The sequence below is a fragment of the Musca autumnalis genome, unplaced genomic scaffold (genome assembly GCF_047663935.1).
Source record: "Musca autumnalis isolate F117 unplaced genomic scaffold, ASM4766393v1 scaffold_5, whole genome shotgun sequence".
NCBI classification, from domain to species: domain Eukaryota; kingdom Metazoa; phylum Arthropoda; class Insecta; order Diptera; family Muscidae; genus Musca; species Musca autumnalis.
In genome coordinates, this window is record NW_027412088.1 from 71135978 (window position 1) to 71155587 (window position 19610).

General features: G+C 32.2%; 2 protein-coding genes across 25 annotated transcripts in view; both read right to left on the minus strand.

The window, feature by feature from the left end:
• LOC141387190 (uncharacterized) overlaps window positions 1-19610 on the minus strand; it is a 225527-nt gene that overhangs the window by 113009 nt on the left and 92908 nt on the right. The window contains exons 3-4 of one of the 24 annotated variants that reach the window (XM_073956456.1): window positions 6285-6663; window positions 5644-6217 (exon numbers count right to left, since the gene is read on the minus strand). The exons of 22 other annotated variants lie outside the window; for them this stretch is intronic. In XM_073956456.1, the coding sequence (XP_073812557.1) occupies window positions 5780-6217; window positions 6285-6663 (817 nt within the window). In that variant the 3' untranslated portion in view covers window positions 5644-5779. Of the gene's footprint in view, window positions 1-23; window positions 391-5643; window positions 6218-6284; window positions 6664-19610 lie in introns of those variants that run through there. One more of the 24 variants, XM_073956476.1, reaches the window with a different exon arrangement.
• Window positions 15464-16450, minus strand: LOC141387193 (uncharacterized). The gene is made up of 2 exons (XM_073956506.1): window positions 16063-16450; window positions 15464-15966 (listed from the first exon to the last, which is right to left on the minus strand). The coding sequence occupies exons 1-2, from the start codon at window positions 16243-16245 to the stop codon at window positions 15688-15690; spliced, it is 462 nt and encodes a 153-aa protein (XP_073812607.1). The 5' UTR covers window positions 16246-16450; the 3' UTR covers window positions 15464-15687.

The following is a 19610-nucleotide window of genomic DNA, read 5'->3' on the forward strand; positions in this document are numbered from 1 at the left end:
GATATACACAGACAGAGACTTACTTTCAATATACCCGGACTTTTAAATGGTTTTCCACACACGGTACATTTATGTTCCTTTACGATACCATGTTTAAGATGCTTATGCTGATAAAATGCGGCACGTGATAAGGCGACATTACCGCAAATATTACAACGATATTCATTGTCAGTATGCACATTTTTAATATGCAACAACATATTTGCACGTGATGTGTACCATTTGAGACAATATTTACATTGTGTCGGCACTTTTGGCATCGTATGTACCCTGTAAACATGCCTTTTTAGTTTTGGATGTGAGACTGCAACGTGGCCACATATTTCACAAATCGATTCGCCCGATTTATGTTCCTTTAGATGTATAAGCAATGACATGCGACTTGGAAATCTGAAATTGTAAATATGCCAAAAGTGTGCGAATGTGCACACAAATTAAAAGAATTGCATAAAGGAGAATCGATAACGAACGAGCGTGGAGTGTTTGAAGAAAACGATTAGTGAAGGATATCAGTAGTCTTCAGGGACGGGGCTTTTCATTAAAAAAATATGACCATTCGATTTTTATATCACCATCGATTTTTTTAACGTTTTATTCCATAAACATCGATTGGTCTTTGAATCTGAATTGAATTTGACGTTCAATTTTCATTGAATGAGTTTAAATGAAAGCTATGTATATATATCTTTTATCGACAGAGTATATTTTGAAGAAAAAAAAAAAAAAAACAATTCAAAAATTTCTTATATTCGGCCGTGCTGAATATTTTATATATTTATATATTCTGAGCTAAAATGGTAACGATGCACTCTGGTTCAGAAACCGACTTTTCTGGCCAAAACCCCAAAAAATTATTTATTGCAATGAATTACTTTCATTAATGCAATGTACCTGCTGTTTCATAGTATTAATGTAAACGTTTCATAGCAATAATGTAATGAGAAATTAGACGTTTCATTGCATTAATGGAAAAAGATTTAATGAAGAAGGTTACATTGGACAAAATTCGTTAGTTTTACTTTAAGGAAACTCAATTAAACTTTTTTAATTTATTCAATAAAGTTCTAGGTTAGTTCAAAATCAATGACAAATTTTATTGATGTAAGGTAAGATTTAATTTATGTAATGAAAAAAAAACTGTTAAAAAATCTTGAAGTTCGCACGGGCCGAATATTTTATAGCCTTCACCATAAAATTCTGAACTAAAATGGTTAAATGATAGCGAAGCCGATATGTCTGATGAGACTATACCAAAGGCGAAACATGTCACATAGTGGAGGTTGTGTGGGTTCGAATCATCGGCTTTCTTTTTCACTTGAAGATCGACTCTAACGAGAAATTAATTAACATTAATATTGAAAAAAAAGATCGTCGCCGTAATAGACAAGGTTTTCAACTTTTTTTCATTTATTCAATGAAGATCGTCGCCGTAATAGACAAGGTTTTCAACTTTTTTTCATTTATTCAATGAAGCTCTACACGCTGGTCCATAATCAATGACAAATTTCATTGATGTAACGTAAGATTTCATTTACGTTATGAGACTCTTTCTGGCAAAGTGCAAATGGAAAAAATTCTTATAACTCATTACAGATCCGTACTATAGAAATTTGTTGTCCGTAAAAAAATAATATTTCACATTCTACTTATAGGAGTATATATCATGATTGCGCGTCCTCGCTTCCCAGCAAAATGTTCGATGCCAAAGATGTCATTCAATAATGGGTGCAAGTGATCTGGCATGTCATCTTTTTAGCATCTTCATCGATGAATTTTATATGAGCGTGGACCCCAAAAGATGCTATTCATTTTTGGATCCAAAGCATGTCATTTACACCAATGCTTTGACATGTCATTTCACCAATGCTTTGGCATGTCGTTTCCACCATTGCTTTGGCATGCCATTTTCACCAACCCTTTGCAATGACATTATCATTACGACGAGAGTTTTAACAACGTTGGATGCGATTTCAAGCATCCGACAACATCAAAAATGTGAAAAATGTGTATAAATAAAAACACAAAATTCATCTCTATTGGATCGATGGAATGGGTTCAAGTTCTGATGAAAAGATCGGATCTTTCACAACTTCCTTTGCATGGGTTCAAATGCTGATGAAAAGATCGAATCTTTCACGACTTTGCATTGGTTAAAATGCTAATGAAAAGATCGGATCTTTCACGACTTCATTTGAACCAATGCAAAAGATGTCATGAAATCAAATCATCGCATGGAAACTCTTCCTTTAAATTTTGCTGGGTTATTTTTCATTGATCCTATGAAATTTTGCATTAATATACCCAGCTATTGAATCATGGGTGCAAGTGATCTGGCATGTCATCTTTTTAGCATTTTCACTCATGAATTTTATACGAGCGTGACCACCATAAGATGACATTCATTTTCGGATCTTAAGATGACATTCATTGTCGGATCCTAAGCATGTCATTTTGACCGATGCTTTGACATGTCATTATACCCTCAGCATTTATGCTAACGAGGGTATATACACTTTCATACGTGCAAAATGTGCCTCATCGAAATAATGGTTTTAGACCCCAAGTATGTTTGGACGAAATGTGTTTCAGACAATTTGGAGTCGATTGAGCAATGTCCGTCCGTCTGTCTGTCTGACTGGCTGGAGCGCACGATAACTCTCGAATGGATGAACCGATTCGGTCCAAAATTTGGCTTTCGTAATATTTTGCTCAAACTTAGTTTAAGTTCGAAGATGGGCTATATCGGTCCACTCCTTCCGGTACCTCCCCCACAAAAGTTCGAAAATGTTCGGAAAATTTGTGTGTACAATAACTCTTGAAGAAAGTAACCGATTTAATCCATACTTTGCACATCGTAGAATTTCTACCAGACTTAGATGAGTTTCCAATATGGACTCAATCGGTCCACTCCTTCGGGTACCTCCCACACAAAATGTCGGATAAGTTCAGATTAGGACCTGCTCTCGAATCGCTTTGATTTTTGTTGCAGCAACTTGTATTCACTGCCGCCCATACGACGGTACAAGTTTCATCAGGGGCATGTCAATACTTCCTGGGAAAATAGCATGAAAGTTGCAAAAAACTCCTATGACATCGTGTGTAGTAGTTGGAGCGCAAGATAACTCTCGAACGGATCTGCCGATTCGGTCCAAAATTTGGCCTTCGTATTATTTTGTTCAAGCATAGTTTAAATTCGAAGATAAGCCATATCGGTCCATATCGGTTCAGGTACCTTCCCCACAAAAGTTCAAAAATTTTCGGAAAAATTGTGCGCACGATAACTCTGGATGGGAGTGACCGATGTAATCCATACTTTGCACATCCTAATATATCTACCAGATATAGATCAGGTTCGAATATGGACTATATTTGTCTACTCCTTCTGGTACCTCTCACACAAAATTTCGGATAAGTTCACTTTAAGACCTGCTCTCGAATCACTTTGATTTTTGTTGGAGCGATTTGGATTCGCTACCTCCATTACGACGGTAAAAGTTGTTTCAGGGGCAAGTCCATATTTCTTAGGAAAACAGCCCGAATGGTGTAAAAACCCCCTATGTCACCATATGTGGCGGTCGGAGAGCACGATAACTCTCGAACTGTTCAACCGATTTGGTCCAACATTTGGTCTTCGTCATATTATATTCAAACTTAGTTTCATGGGGCAATACCGGTCCACAACTTCCGGTACTTCTCCACAATATTTAAAAAATTCCTAATCCACATTTTTGTGGGCAAGTTCAAATGTCCAAAAAGGGCCACAAAATTCTGAAGAGACCTTAAATATATTCGATCTGTCCGTAGGTGAAAGTTTCACTTCAATGGCTGAGGGTATATATCTGTCGGCAAAGCCGACTGACACTTTTTTAATTGTTTTCACCTACCTTTTGGCATGACATTTTCATGTCTTGTTTGGAAAATGGAAAATTCTGTTTGTTTCTAGTGATCTGTACAAATGATTCAAATGCTGATGAAAAGATCGGATCTTTCACGACTTTCTTTGCATGGGTTTAAATGCTAATGAAAAGATCGGATCTTTCACGACTTGCTTTGAACCAATGCAAAATATGCCATGAAATCAATCACGTCATCGCATAGAACCCCTTCCTTCAAATTTTGCTGGGATAATGAAATGTAAATTCAAGCTATGAAACCTGGCTTTACCTACAATTAAATGATGTATCAAAATTCCCAATCAGAGTTATAGTTGAGAGCTAAGATTTGACATTGGAAGCAATGTCCTAAAAGCACCATCGATCCTAAAAATGCATAAATTCGTTATTACATTAATGAAAAATATTCATAAACAGACAATTAATGAATATGTTCATTAAGGAAAGCAAACACTTTCATTAATGCAATGAAATATTTTCATTAATACAAGGTAACTGTTTCTTTGTATTAATGTAACCGTTTCATAGCAATAATGAAATTTGAAATAAGAAGAAGTTTCATTGCATTCATGAAGAAGATTCGTTGCATCAATAAAGAAGTTTTATTGCATTAATGAACAAATTCGTGAATTTTAATTTCATAAAGCTCAATGAAACTTTTTTTTATTTTTCAATGAAATCAATGACAAATTTCATAGATGTAAGGTAAGATTTCATTTATCCCCTCATACCAATTGCGGATATTATTCGAATGTTCGACACAACTTTCGAAAACGATATCACATTCGAAGAATTGGCAATTGTTTTTCGGGTGTACACAAGCATGTTGTTCTTTTGTTCGTCAAAAGTTTAAAAACGATATCGTTTTCGAACATTTGGCGAATGTTTTTTCTTCACAAGAAAAATTGTTTCGAGAAACATTTTTTACTTTGAAAATTTTTTTGTTTCAAAAAAAAAAATTTACGTTGTTTGTAAAAAATTCCCATTTGCTTTCTTCAAATAATTTCGATATAAATGCTACGTATAATATAGACAATAAGTGTTGATAAAGACAACATATGGGTAGGTTGCCAAACACAAGACAACAATGTTTATCAACAGTTAAATATCGCGTCGCAAACATAAAGAAATAAAAACGGAAAAGGTACATAACAGAAACATCAAGAAACTCCACAAAAAATGTTTTTCGCCACTATCGTAAAACTATCGTCAATCATTCGCTAATAATATTATTAACGATATTCGAAATCGAAGGATTTCCTGCCACAAACTGAGCGACGAGTGAATCGTTTTTAATTCATTCTCGTGTGTCGTTCTCGAACAAAATATCCGCAAAACTCTCGAGAAACATTCGAAAACGATATCGTTTTCGATAGCAATGGTATGGGGGGATGTTATAAAGCTCTATCAGTGTGGGATGGAACAAATTTATAAACACCCATTACAGACACAATAGGATCGAAATTTTTTGTCCTTAAAAAAAACAATATTTTAGATTCTACTTAGAGGGTATATGTCATGTTTGTGCGCCGCCTTCTTCCTCATTGCTTTTTCGGGAGTTTTTTTTTTTTTTTTTTTTTGCCTCAACATTTATTACATAATTAACATCAAACAGTGATATTTTTCTAATTTCAGAAAATGACATTCACATAATTTAAAATTGGCTTGTTCGAAATTTTTCTGGCGATTTACAAAGACCTACCCCGTTTGAAATTTTTTAAATTTTAAATTCTTTATAAGGAGAAAAAAGTTTTATTGCTATGCTTTAATTATTTTTATTTAAGAAAATTCATTAATTTTATTCAATAACAATGAAAAGAAATTATGTCAATAATACATGTAGCAATTACAAAGAAATCGGTTAAGCCTAACGAACTACCTCCCTCCTATTCGCAATCGGAAGCAACAAAGTCTTCATAATATATCTCATATTCTTCAACAACCATTTCTTCTTCACATTCTACAAAATCATCTTCAATTGTTGGCTTATCTTCGATGATTTCATCATCATCATCTTCAGGCTTTGGCTCATTTTCGATTAGATCATCCGCCACGGTTGGTCCATCTTCGATGGAATCATCAACTTCAATTTTTGGTTCATTTTCGATTAAATCATCTGCAACTGCTGTTGGTTCATATTCTATTAAATCATCAACTTGTAATTCATTTTTTACAACGGCGAAACGTGAACGTTTTTTCCTCTTGGCATGTTCCAGCGGATGGGCACGTTTAGAATGACTCAAAAAAGTGGCATAATATTGAAAAGAAACATCACAATATTCACAATTAAATAATTTAGCTCCAGTATGTGTTGCGGTATGCTCCTGGAAAAACAGAACAAAACAAAGTTTTAACAAAGGAAAATTTTAATCCCAAAGTTGCGGGACTTACTTTCAATTGGAATTTCGATTTAAATGCCTTCTCGCATATCGTACACGGGAACTTCCCCTTGGCAGTATGCATGAAACGTTTATGCCGATACAGGGAACCATGGTTAGGTGCAACATAATCACAAACATCACAGCGATGTTCTTTTGTGTCTGCCAGATGCTTGTTAGAGACATGCTCCAACATATAGGCACGTGTTGCATACCATTGGCCGCAGTATTCACACTGGGCAGGTTTTTTGGGTTTATGCACCTTGTATTTGTGAGCACTGAGTGCTTTCGATGTGAGTAAATCTTTACCGCATATTTCACAAATGACCTCGTTTTTGTTCGGTTTATTGTGATTTTTTAGATGTTGACTTAAATATCTTTTAAAGGGGAATCTGAAATTGTAATGAAAACACATAGAGTCGGTTCAAATTCAGAATAACCTCACATTATTGAGAAGGTACCAAAAACCATTAGTAACATTTCGTATTTTGCAATACATGAAAGCGTGGAGTGTTTGAGAGAAACAAATTATTTATGGAGACAAATTCTTCAAATTGAAAACGTCTACTATAGAGATGACTTTTTTAGGTTATGTATTTTAAAATGTAATCTTAAGATTTAGTTCTTAAATTAAACATGATACTGATGACAAATATTGCTAAAGTGAAAGAAAAATGCTTCGTTGCATCAATGATGGAGTTTCAGCGATTATTTTTCATTGATGCTATGAAATGTTGCATTAATATAATGAAATGTTGCATTAATATAATGAAATGTTACATTAATATAATGAAATATTCATTCATGTAATGAAACCTCATGTTACCGAGAATTAAATGATTTTTGGTTTCATTGTATTTATGAAACGTATTCATGGTTGTAATGAAATTTTAGCGTCCAGTGGAAATAGAAATTGAAATAGCAAAAATTCTCACAAGAGCTAAGATTTGACATTTGAAGCAATGTCCTAAAAGCTCCATTGATCCTATGTGTGAAAGTATTCGTTATTGCATTAATGAAAAAGTTTCATAGAGATTCATAAAATTACAATTAATGAAAATGTTCATTAATACAAAAAAATTTTATCAATAATGCAGTGAAATGCTTTCATTAAGACAATGAAATACTTCCTAATGTAACCGTTTCATAGTATTAATGAAACCATTTCATAGCAATAATGAAAACGGCACATTACAATAATGAAATAATTTCATGACATAAACGAATACGTATTATTGAGTTTTATAAAATGACAATTATTGGATATGTTCATTAATACAAACTTTATCAATAATGCAATGAAATACTGCCATTAAGACAATGAAATACTTCCATTAATGTAATGTAACTGTTTCATAATATTAATGAAACCGTTTCATAGTAATATTGAAAACGATACATGACTATAATGAAATTATTTCATTGCATAAACAAATAAGTTTCATGGCATTAATAGGGAAGATGCAACGATCAATGAAGAATTTTCATTGTATTTGTTCTTTAATGCAATGAAACTACTTCATTGATTCGTTAATTTTATTTTAATGAAACTCAACGTGTTCAACGCAGTCTTGGTATGTCTGACTTGGATTTCGAGATCTAATCTACTGCTGACCTTTACAACATTCACCGTGAATCTTTAGTTTTTTCAAGGACCTTTAGTCCACTATGGTTATTATTTTTTTAAGGACCTTTAGTCCACTAAGCTTGGATTTTTAAAGAACATTTTTACAAGGCCCCTTACAGCACAAGTGTGGGATTTTAAAGAAATTTTTCAAAGACCTTTAGCCTACTAAGCGTGGATTTTTAAAGATTTTTTTCAAAGACCTTTAGCCCACTAAGCGTGGATTTTTAAAGATTTTTTCAAAGACCTTTAGCCCACTAAGCGTGGATTTTTAAAGATTTTTTTCAAAGACCTTTAGCCCACTAAGCGTGGATTTTTAAAGATTTTTTTCAAAGACCTTTAGCCCACTAAGCGTGGATTTTTAAAGATTTTTTTCAAAGACCTTTAGCCCACTAAGCGTGGATTTTTAAAGATTTTTTTCAAAGACCTTTAGCCCACTAAGCGTGGATTTTTAAAGATTTTTTTCAAAGACCTTTAGCCCACTAAGCGTGGATTTTTAAAGATTTTTTTCAAAGACCTTTAGCCCACTAAGCGTGGATTTTTAAAGATTTTTTTCAAAGACCTTTAGCCCACTAAGCGTGGATTTTTAAAGATTTTTTTCAAAGACCTTTAGCCCACTAAGCGTGGATTTTTAAAGATTTTTTTCAAAGACCTTTAGCCCACTAAGCTTGGATTTTTAAAGATGTTTTTCAAAGACCTTTACCATGGAATTTAAAAAATTATTTTCAAGGGCCTTTAGCCCACTAACCATGGAATTTAAAAACATTTTTTTCAAGGACCTTCAGCCCACTAAGCGTGAATTTTTTTTCAAGGGCCTTTAGCCCACTAACTATGGAATTTAAAAACATTTTTTTCAAGGACCTTCAGCCCACTAAGCGTGAATTTTTAAAAATTTTTTTCAAGGACCTTTAGCTCACTAACCATGGATATTTAAAGATTTTTTTCAAGGACCTTTAGCCCACTAAGCGTGGATTTTTAAAGAAAATTTGTTCAAGGACTTTTAGCCAACTAAGCGTGGATTTTTAAAGAATTTTTTCAAGGACCTTTAGCCCAATAAGCGTTGATTTTTAAAGAAATTTGTTTCAAGGACCTTTAGCCCAATAAGCGTGGATTTTTAAAGAACCTTTAGCCCACTAAGCGTGGATTTTTAAAGATTTTTTTCAAAGACCTTTAGCCCACTAAGTTTGGATTAAAAAAAAAAAATTAAGAACCTTTAGCACACTAAGCGTGGATTGTTAAAGATTTTTTTTATTCAAGGGCCTCTAGCCCACTAAACATGGATTTTTAAAGATTTTTTTATTCAAGGGCCTTTAGCCCACTAAGCATGGATTTTTAAAGATTTTTTTCAAGGGCCTTTAAGCGTGGATTTTTAAATATTTTTTTATTCAAGGGCACTTATCCCACTAAGCATGGATTTTTAAAGATTTTTTCAAGGGCCTTTAAGCGTGGATTTTTAAAGATTTTTTTCAAAGACCTTTAGCCCACTAAGCGTGGATTTTTAAAGATTTTTTTTCAAAGACCTTTAGCCCACTAAGCGTGGATTTTTAAAGATTTTTTTCAAAGACCTTTAGCCCACTAAGCGTGGATTTTTAAAGATTTTTTTTCAAAGACCTTTAGCCCACTAAGCGTGGATTTTTAAAGATTTTTTTCAAAGACCTTTAGCCCACTAAGCGTGGATTTTTAAAGATTTTTTTCAAAGACCTTTAGCCCACTAAGCGTGGATTTTTAAAGATTTTTTCAAAGACCTTTAGCCCACTAAGCGTGGATTTTTAAAGATTTTTTTTCAAAGACCTTTAGCCCACTAAGCGTGGATTTTTAAAGATTTTTTTCAAAGACCTTTAGCCCACTAAGCGTGGATTTTTAAAGATTTTTTTTCAAAGACCTTTAGCCCACTAAGCGTGGATTTTTAAAGATTTTTTTCAAAGACCTTTAGCCCACTAAGCGTGGATTTTTAAAGATTTTTTTCAAAGACCTTTAGCCCACTAAGCGTGGATTTTTAAAGATTTTTTCAAAGACCTTTAGCCCACTAAGCGTGGATTTTTAAAGATTTTTTTCAAAGACCTTTAGCCCACTAAGCGTGGATTTTTAAAGATTTTTTTCAAAGACCTTTAGCCCACTAAGTTTGGATTAAAAAAAAAAAATTAAGAACCTTTAGCACACTAAGCGTGGATTGTTAAAGATTTTTTTTATTCAAGGGCCTCTAGCCCACTAAACATGGATTTTTAAAGATTTTTTTATTCAAGGGCCTTTAGCCCACTAAGCATGGATTTTTAAAGATTTTTTTCAAGGGCCTTTAAGCGTGGATTTTTAAATATTTTTTTATTCAAGGGCACTTATCCCACTAAGCATGGATTTTTAAAGATTTTTTCAAGGGCCTTTAAGCGTGGATTTTTAAAGATTTTTTTCAAAGACCTTTAGCCCACTAAGCGTGGATTTTTAAAGATTTTTTTTCAAAGACCTTTAGCCCACTAAGCGTGGATTTTTAAAGATTTTTTTCAAAGACCTTTAGCCCACTAAGCGTGGATTTTTAAAGATTTTTTTCAAAGACCTTTAGCCCACTAAGCGTGGATTTTTAAAGATTTTTTTCAAAGACCTTTAGCCCACTAAGCGTGGATTTTTAAAGATTTTTTTCAAAGACCTTTAGCCCACTAAGCGTGGATTTTTAAAGATTTTTTCAAAGACCTTTAGCCCACTAAGCGTGGATTTTTAAAGATTTTTTTTCAAAGACCTTTAGCCCACTAAGCGTGGATTTTTAAAGATTTTTTTCAAAGACCTTTAGCCCACTAAGCGTGGATTTTTAAAGATTTTTTTTCAAAGACCTTTAGCCCACTAAGCGTGGATTTTTAAAGATTTTTTTTCAAAGACCTTTAGCCCACTAAGCGTGGATTTTTAAAGATTTTTTTCAAAGACCTTTAGCCCACTAAGCGTGGATTTTTAAAGATTTTTTTTCAAAGACCTTTAGCCCACTAAGCGTGGATTTTTAAAGATTTTTATCAAAGACCTTTAGCCCACTAAGCGTGGATTTTTAAAGATTTTTTTCAAAGACCTTTAGCCCACTAAGCGTGGATTTTTAAAGATTTTTTCAAAGACCTTTAGCCCACTAAGCGTGGATTTTTAAAGATTTTTTTCAAAGACCTTTAGCCCACTAAGCGTGGATTTTTAAAGATTTTTTTTCAAAGACCTTTAGCCCACTAAGCGTGGATTTTTAAAGATTTTTTCAAAGACCTTTAGCCCACTAAGCGTGGATTTTTAAAGATTTTTTTTCAAAGACCTTTAGCCCACTAAGCGTGGATTTTTAAAGATTTTTTTTCAAAGACCTTTAGCCCACTAAGCGTGGATTTTTAAAGATTTTTTTTCAAAGACCTTTAGCCCACTAAGCGTGGATTTTTAAAGATTTTTTTCAAAGACCTTTAGCCCACTAAGCGTGGATTTTTAAAGATTTTTTTTCAAAGACCTTTAGCCCACTAAGCGTGGATTTTTAAAGATTTTTTTCAAAGACCTTTAGCCCACTAAGCGTGGATTTTTAAAGATTTTTTTTCAAAGACCTTTAGCCCACTAAGCGTGGATTTTTAAAGATTTTTTTCAAAGACCTTTAGCCCACTAAGCGTGGATTTTTAAAGATTTTTTTTCAAAGACCTTTAGCCCACTAAGCGTGGATTTTTAAAGATTTTGAATTAAATCAAAATTCAAAAAATATTTTCCCAAAAGAGAAGCTTCTTCCAAAAACTTACTTTTAATTGGAAGCGCGTCTTGAAGGCCTTCTCACACACCGTACAAATGAGTTTCTTTACGGAATTATGGACGTTACGTTTATGATGGTATAGGGATGCAGGTGACTTTCCACAAAAGTCACAAATATCACAGGGATATTCATTACCAGCTGCCTTGTGGATGTTCGAGACATGCTCCAACATGTAGGCACGTGTCGAATACCACTGTTGACAATACTGACACTGGGCAGGTTTTTTCGGTTTATGCACCTTACGTTTGTGGGCATGCAGGGCCTTTCGTTTGGTTAAAATTTTGCCACATATTTCACAGATGAATTGTTTGGTGGGAATGTGTTCAGTTTGATGTTCACGAAATAATTTCTCACATGAAAATCTGAAATTTTAAAAACACATTCAACTTCAGAATACGGGCTCACAATAGGGGAAGAAATGAATAAGAAGGAACCAGAGAATCCGTTAGTAACTCATGAAAGTTTGGAGTGTTTCCTTTTTTCCAGGGATTTCAGAGCAATAAACGTGGATTTTAAAAGAATATTTGTTCAACAAATATCAGAGCAATAAACGTGGATTTTTAAAGAATATTTGTTCAACAAATATCAGAGCAATAAACGTGGATTTTTAAAGAATATTTGTTCAACAAATATCAGAGCAATAAACGTGGATTTTAAAGAATATTTTTTCAAGAAATATCAGAGCTTAAACGTGGACTTTTAAAGAATATTTTTTCAAGAAATATCAGAGCTTAAACGTGGACTTTTAAAGAATATTTTCCAACAAATATCAGTGCAATAAACGTGGGTTTTTAAACAATATTTTTTCAACAAATATCAGAGCAATAAACGAGTAATTTTTAATGAATTTTTTTCCAAGGAATATCAGAGCAATAAACGTGGATTTTGAAAGAATTTTTTTTTTTTCAACAAATATCAGAGCAATAAACGTGGATTTTTAAACAATATTTTTTCAACAAATATCAGAGCAATAAACGTGGATTTTTAAAGAATTTTTTTCCAATGAATATTAGAGCAATAAACGTGGATTTTTAAAGAATTTTTTCCAAGGAATATCAGAGCAATAAACGTGGATTTATAAACAATATTTTTTCAACAAATATCAGAGCAATAAACGTGGATTTTTAAACAATATTTTTTCAACAAATATCTGAGCAATAAACGTGGATTTTTAAACAATATTTTTTTAACAAATATCAGAGCAATAAACGTGGATTTTTAATGAATATTTTTTCAACAAATATCAGAGCAATAAACGTGGATTTTTAAAGAATATTTTTTTCAACAAATATCAGAGCAATAAACGTGGATTTTTAAAGAATATTTTTTCAACAAATATCAGAGCAATAAACGTGGATTTTTAAAGAATATTTTTTCAACAAATATCAGAGCAATAAACGTGGATTTTTAAAGAATATTTTTTCAACAAATATCAGAGCAATAAACGTGGATTTTTAAAGAATATTTTTCAACAAATATCAGAGCAATAAACGTGGATTTTTAAAGAATATTTTTTCAACAAATATCAGAGCAATAAACGTGGATTTTTAAAGAATATTTTTTCAACAAATATCAGAGCAATAAACGTGGATTTTTAAACAATATTTTTTCAACAAATATCAGAGCAATAAACGTGGATTTTTAAAGAATATTTTTTCAACAAATATCAGAGCAATAAACGTGGATTTTTAAAGAATATTTTTTTCAACAAATATCAGAGCAATAAACGTGGATTTTTAAAGAATATTTTTTCAACAAATATCAGAGCAATAAACGTGGATTTTTAAAGAATATTTTTTCAACAAATATCAGAGCAATAAACGTGGATTTTTAAAGAATATTTTTTCAACAAATATCAGAGCAATAAACGTGGATTTTTAAAGAATATTTTTTCAACAAATATCAGAGCAATAAACGTGGATTTTTAAAGAATATTTTTTCAACAAATATCAGAGCAATAAACGTGGATTTTTAAAGAATATTTTTTCAACAAATATCAGAGCAATAAACGTGGATTTTTAAAGAATATTTTTTCAACAAATATCAGAGCAATAAACGTGGATTTTTAAAGAATATTTTTTCAACAAATATCAGAGCAATAAACGTGGATTTTTAAACAATATTTTTTCAACAAATATCAGAGCAATAAATGTGGATTTTTAAACAATATTTTTTCAACAAATATCAGAGCAATAAATGTGGATTTTTAAACAATATTTTTTCAACAAATATCAGAGCAATAAATGTGGATTTTTAAACAATATTTTTTCAACAAATATCAGAGCAATAAATGTGGATTTTTAAACAATATTTTTTCAACAAATATCAGACCAATAAATGTGGATTTTTAAACAATATTTTTTCAACAAATATCAGACCAATAAATGTGGATTTTTAAACAATATTTTTTCAACAAATATCAGACCAATAAATGTGGATTTTTAAACAATATTTTTTCAACAAATATCAGAGCAATAAACGTGGATTTTTAAAGAATATTTTTCCCAAAGAATATCAGAGCAATAAACGTGGATTTTTAAAGAATATTTTTCCCAAAGAATATCAGAGCAATAAACGTGGATTTTTAAACAATATTTTTTCAACAAATATCAGAGCAAAAAACGTGGATTTTTAAACAATATTTTTCCCAAAGAATATCAGAGCAATAAACGTGGATTTTTAAAGAATATTTTTCCCAAAGAATATCAGAGCAATAAACGTGGATTTTTAAAGAATATTTTTCCCAAAGAATATCAGAGCAATAAACGTGGATTTTTAAACAATATTTTTCCCAAAGAATATCAGAGCAATAAACGTGGATTTTTAAAGAATATTTTTCCCAAAGAATATCAGAGCAATAAACGTGGATTTTTAAAGAATATTTTTCCCAAAGAATATCAGAGCAATAAACGTGGATTTTTAAAGAATATTTTTCCCAAAGAATATCAGAGCAATAAACGTGGATTTTTAAACAATATTTTTCCCAAAGAATATCAGAGCAATAAACGTGGATTTTTAAAGAATATTTTTCCCAAAGAATATCAGAGCAATAAACGTGGATTTTTAAAGAATATTTTTCCCAAAGAATATCAGAGCAATAAACGTGGATTTTTAAACAATATTTTTCCCAAAGAATATCAGAGCAATAAACGTGGATTTTTAAAGAATATTTTTCCCAAAGAATATCAGAGCAATAAACGTGGATTTTTAAACAATATTTTTCCCAAAGAATATCAGAGCAATAAACGTGGATTTTTAAAGAATATTTTTTCAACAAATATCAGAGCAAAAAACGTGGATTTTTAAAGAATATTTTTCCCAAAGAATATCAGAGCAATAAACGTGGATTTTTAAAGAATATTTTTCCCAAAGAATATCAGAGCAATAAACGTGGATTTTTAAAGAATATTTTTCCCAAAGAATATCAGAGCAATAAACGTGGATTTTTAAAGAATATTTTTCCAAGGAATATCACAGCAATAAACTGGATTTCTAAAAAAATATTTTTCCCAGGAATATTAGAGTAGTAAATGTGGATTTTTAAAAAATATTTTTCCCAGGAATATTAGAGTAATAAATGTGGATTTTTAAAAAATATTTTTCCCAGGAATATTAGAGTAATAAATGTGGATTTTTAAAGAATATTTTGTTCATGGGATATCAGAGCAATAAACAGCTGTCTGATAGCTTCTTACTTGTTTCAGTTGAAAAAAATCCAAATTTTTTTTTTAAACAAATTATGATTAAAAATATCAATAAATTTGTATACATATAAAAGTATTTCAGATCAAACTTGGATCATCCCTAAAAAAACGATACTCTGTTTAATTTTACTATAACAAATTTATTGTTGTCTAATTTCAAACATCTGCACTGACTTCTTAGTGGCATGAAAGAAGATGAGAATACGACAGTTCATTGTTTATACAAACAATTTTTTGCTCACAATCTGATAATTGCAAAAAATATATACCGTTGTATATTTCCGTTACAGAAAATAACACAATATAGCCAGCCCATCGTTTACAACTGACAGGCTTGATTAAAAACTTAAATATTATTTTCATCCTCGTCCGGCAGTACGTCGTATTCTATTAAAACGTCATCATCTATTAGTTCATTTTTGACTTGTATAGCATCACAATCGTCCACCTTTAGTTTACATTCTTTTAAAGGTGTTGGACGTGTCCGTTTAACCTTCCTCTCAGCATATTCCAGCGGATGGAAACGTTTACGGTGTAAAAAATAACTAGAATAATGTTTGAAAATGCTTTCACAATGTTCACACTTATATTTTCCTGTTCCAGTATGAGCTGCTGTCATATGATCCTGGAAAACAAAAATTTCAAGCGTTTGAAAAATAAATCCGCAATAAACAGATCTCATTTCTCATTTCTTCTCTTACTAAGCAGAATGACGACTTACTTTCAATGAAAAATTTGTTGTAAACGTTTTTTCACACACCGTACATTTGTATGTCCGTTCGAACTGATGCTTGTTTCGTTTATGCTGATATAGAGCCGACGGTGAAGATGAACAATGGCCACATATATCACAGCGATGTTCTCTATCGGCGGCAGTGTGCATATTATAGACATGTTCATACATGCTGGCACGTGTTGCCAACCATTTGCCACAATGCTTACACTGTGCAGGTTCTTTCGGCTTATGAACCTTACGTTTATGGGTGTAGAGTGCTTTTAACTTAGGTAAGACTTTGCCACACAGTTCACAGACGGCAGACTTTTTGATAGGAAAAGACGAAGAAGAAGAAGAATGTTCTTTTTGATGTTCGCTGAATAATTTTTCACATGAGAATCTGAAATTGTAATGAAAAACATTTGGGATTCAATTTCAGAAAATCGTTCGAGAGCAACAGCTCAGTTTATGAAAGCATGGAGTGTTTGTCGGAAACGATGTTTTCTTTTCGCAATAAACACCAGTATGCATTTTCTTTTGCATGACAATGTCTGTGATTATATTTATTGAACTTTTAAATTCCTATTTAAACACCCTAGTTGAGAATTACTTGAAGAACTTTTGAAACCTCCTACAACTATTCAAGTCCAGGATACACTGAATAAAAAAGCTTTATGACATAAATGAAATTTTACGTTACATCAATGAAATGTTTCATTGATTAAAAACGTTTTATTTCATTACAGCAAAGAAATTTCTTCATTAACGCAATGAAACTCATTCATTACTGCAATAAAATCTCTTCATTATTACTATGAAACGATTATAATAGCATTTCATTGCATTAATGAAAATGTTTCATTGCATTTATGAAATTTTTCATTATATTAAGTTAATTTTTCATAGCATTAATGAAAAATAATCAATGAATCCCGTTCATTGATGCATTTTTTCGTTTAGTGAAGGATTACATAAAGAACTTTTCAAGCCTGCCTCCAATGCACAAATCGTGGGTTATTTTAAGAACATTTGAAGCCTCTTCCAACTGCCTATACCAACGATTATTTGCAGACATTTTGAAGTCTCCTTGAATTACCCATGACAAGATTTGTTTGCAGAACTTTTGAAGCCTGCTTCTAATGCACAAGCCGTAGATTATTGAAAGAACTTTAGAAGCGTCCCCACTCTTCAAAATTCGTGGTTTATTTGAAGATGTTTAAGTTAAGAAACATAATACTTGGCACATTTTCAGTCATTTGTAAAGCAACTGACGATACGGAAGTCAGCCACGATGTGCAAAGTTTGCCAAAGTTTGCAAAGCCAATCACAAACTGCCTGCGAGACTTGTCTTGCGGATTTGAGCTTTTAGGCCATTATCTCAGAAAGTATGGACTTGCCCCCGAAAGAAATTGTACCGTCGTAAAGGGACAATCAGCTGGAAAAAATCAAAACAATTAGAAAGGAGATCTTAAACTTCACTTTTTCCCAATTTTGTGGCGGAGGTACTCGAAGGAGTGGACCGACATAGTCCGTTTTTGGACCCAATCTATTCCTGAAAGTAATATTACTATATGCAAAGTTTTGACCAATTAAATTACGTCCTTCGAGTGTTATCGTGCGCACCATTTAAGCGAACATTTTTTAACTTGTGTGGGGGAGTAACCGGATGAAGTGGACCGATATGGTCCATCTTCGATCTTAAACTAAGTTTAGACAAAATATTACGAATGTCACATTTTGGACCCAATCGGTTGGTTCGTTCGAGAGTTATCGTGCGCACCAGCCAGCCAACCTGACGGACAGACAGACGGACGAACATTGCTCAATCGACTGCAAATCGTCTGAAACCGATTTCGTCCAAACATATTTGGGGTCCAACCACATTATTTCGATGAGTCACATTTTTGGTCGTATCAAAGTGTATTACCCTCTTTAGCCAAACGGCTGAGGGTATAAAAATACGATCTTTAGAGAGTTTCAAAAAACATTTACAGGATCATCACTGATGCTGAATCATAGATCTATCCATATGAACCCGAAACAAAACAGTAATCTACCGTATGGATCTTCAAAGACGTGCCAAATCCGGCAAAAGTTGTTCATGGAAGAAGCACTTCAAAACAAATGGTCGCCTGTTTCTTCTGCAAGACTGGCCACGTGGCGACTATTCTGCTTAAGCAACGTAGGAAGGTCAATTGCGAGTGGTACACAAAAATTTGTTTGCCTTAAATTTTTGGAGAAAATCAAAAAAACGAACAAGAGAACGCGAATCCTTTTTTTATTTGTTTATTTTAGTCTTAAGAATATTATATTGACAATGCAAGCTCTGACACATCGATTTAAACGAGCGCCTTCTTGAAAGGACAAAACGTGGAATTGATTGGTCGCGGTCACCCGCCGTGCAGCCCTGAATTAGCACCCAATGACTTCTTTTTATTCCCACACATCGGGAAAAAAGATGTGGTCAGCGGTTTTCTCACCAGATGCTGTTGACGTGTTAAAATCCATGTTTTGAAGGTGACTGAATCGGAATGGAAAAAGTGCTTTGACAATAGGTTTGAGCACTTACAAAAGTGTACAAGTCATGCTGTAGAATACTTTAGAAACTAAAAAAATATTTTTGATAATAAATATTCGAGTTTCTGTTTTTTTTTTTTTTTTTTTTTTTTTTTTTTTTGTCTACAGGCTTTTCGATTAGGCCTCGTACGTACAATCTTGAATAAAAATTCCCTGTGGATTTTTTTCGCTTTCCCCAATTTCACAATTTTTTATCTCCATCTTATGTCCAAGAATGGTACATTTTTGTCGATTCGGCGAGAATATTCCATAATTAAGTGTTTCTAGTTTTCAACGAATTGAAATATTTATTTTAAAAGAGTTTCACTTTTTAAAATTATTTTCCGTGCGGAAAATTTCGCGGGAAATATTTATGATTGGCCAGGATAAAATTCACAATTGTTTATTAAATAAAACTAAATAGAATATATTTCAATAATTTGTTTATTAGGCTAAAAGCATATTTTAATATAACAATTGGAAATACTTGGACAGTTCTTAAAACAAAAAATACCATAAAAGGGCGTGCAATTTAAAAATAATAAAATTATTGTTACCCAATTCCAAATGTCTGTAATAACTCTTCTTAGTGACACGGAATAAGGTAAGAGTTTACACAAACAATTGACATTGTTCTATTTGTTTTATTACTCTCTATTATTACATTACAATACTCAAAATACAATATAAAAGTAAAAGGAATGTAATCTGTATAATCGAAGGGAAAATCTTATAAAAATTCAGTGAAAGATTTCAATATTGTAATGTAACTTTTTAATTATTGCTATGAAACGGTTACATTAATACTATGAAACTGTTACATTAATACTATGAAACAGTTACATTAAATGAAAATATTTCACTGCATTAATGAAAGTTTTACATTGCATTAATAAAGAAGTTTACGTTGTATTGATGAACGTATTCATTAATTGTCATTTTATGAAACTCAATGAAACTTTTTCATTAATGCAATAACGAATTTTGGTACACATAGA

Coding starts and splice junctions, on each gene's coding strand:
- LOC141387193 (XM_073956506.1), bottom strand. CDS start 16,245: ATGTATGAACATGTCTATAATATGCACACTGCCGCCGATAGAGAACAT. Junction 15,967..16,062: donor CAACAAATTTTTCATTGAAA/GTAAGTCGTCAT, acceptor TTTGTTTTCCAG/GATCATATGACAGCAGCTCA.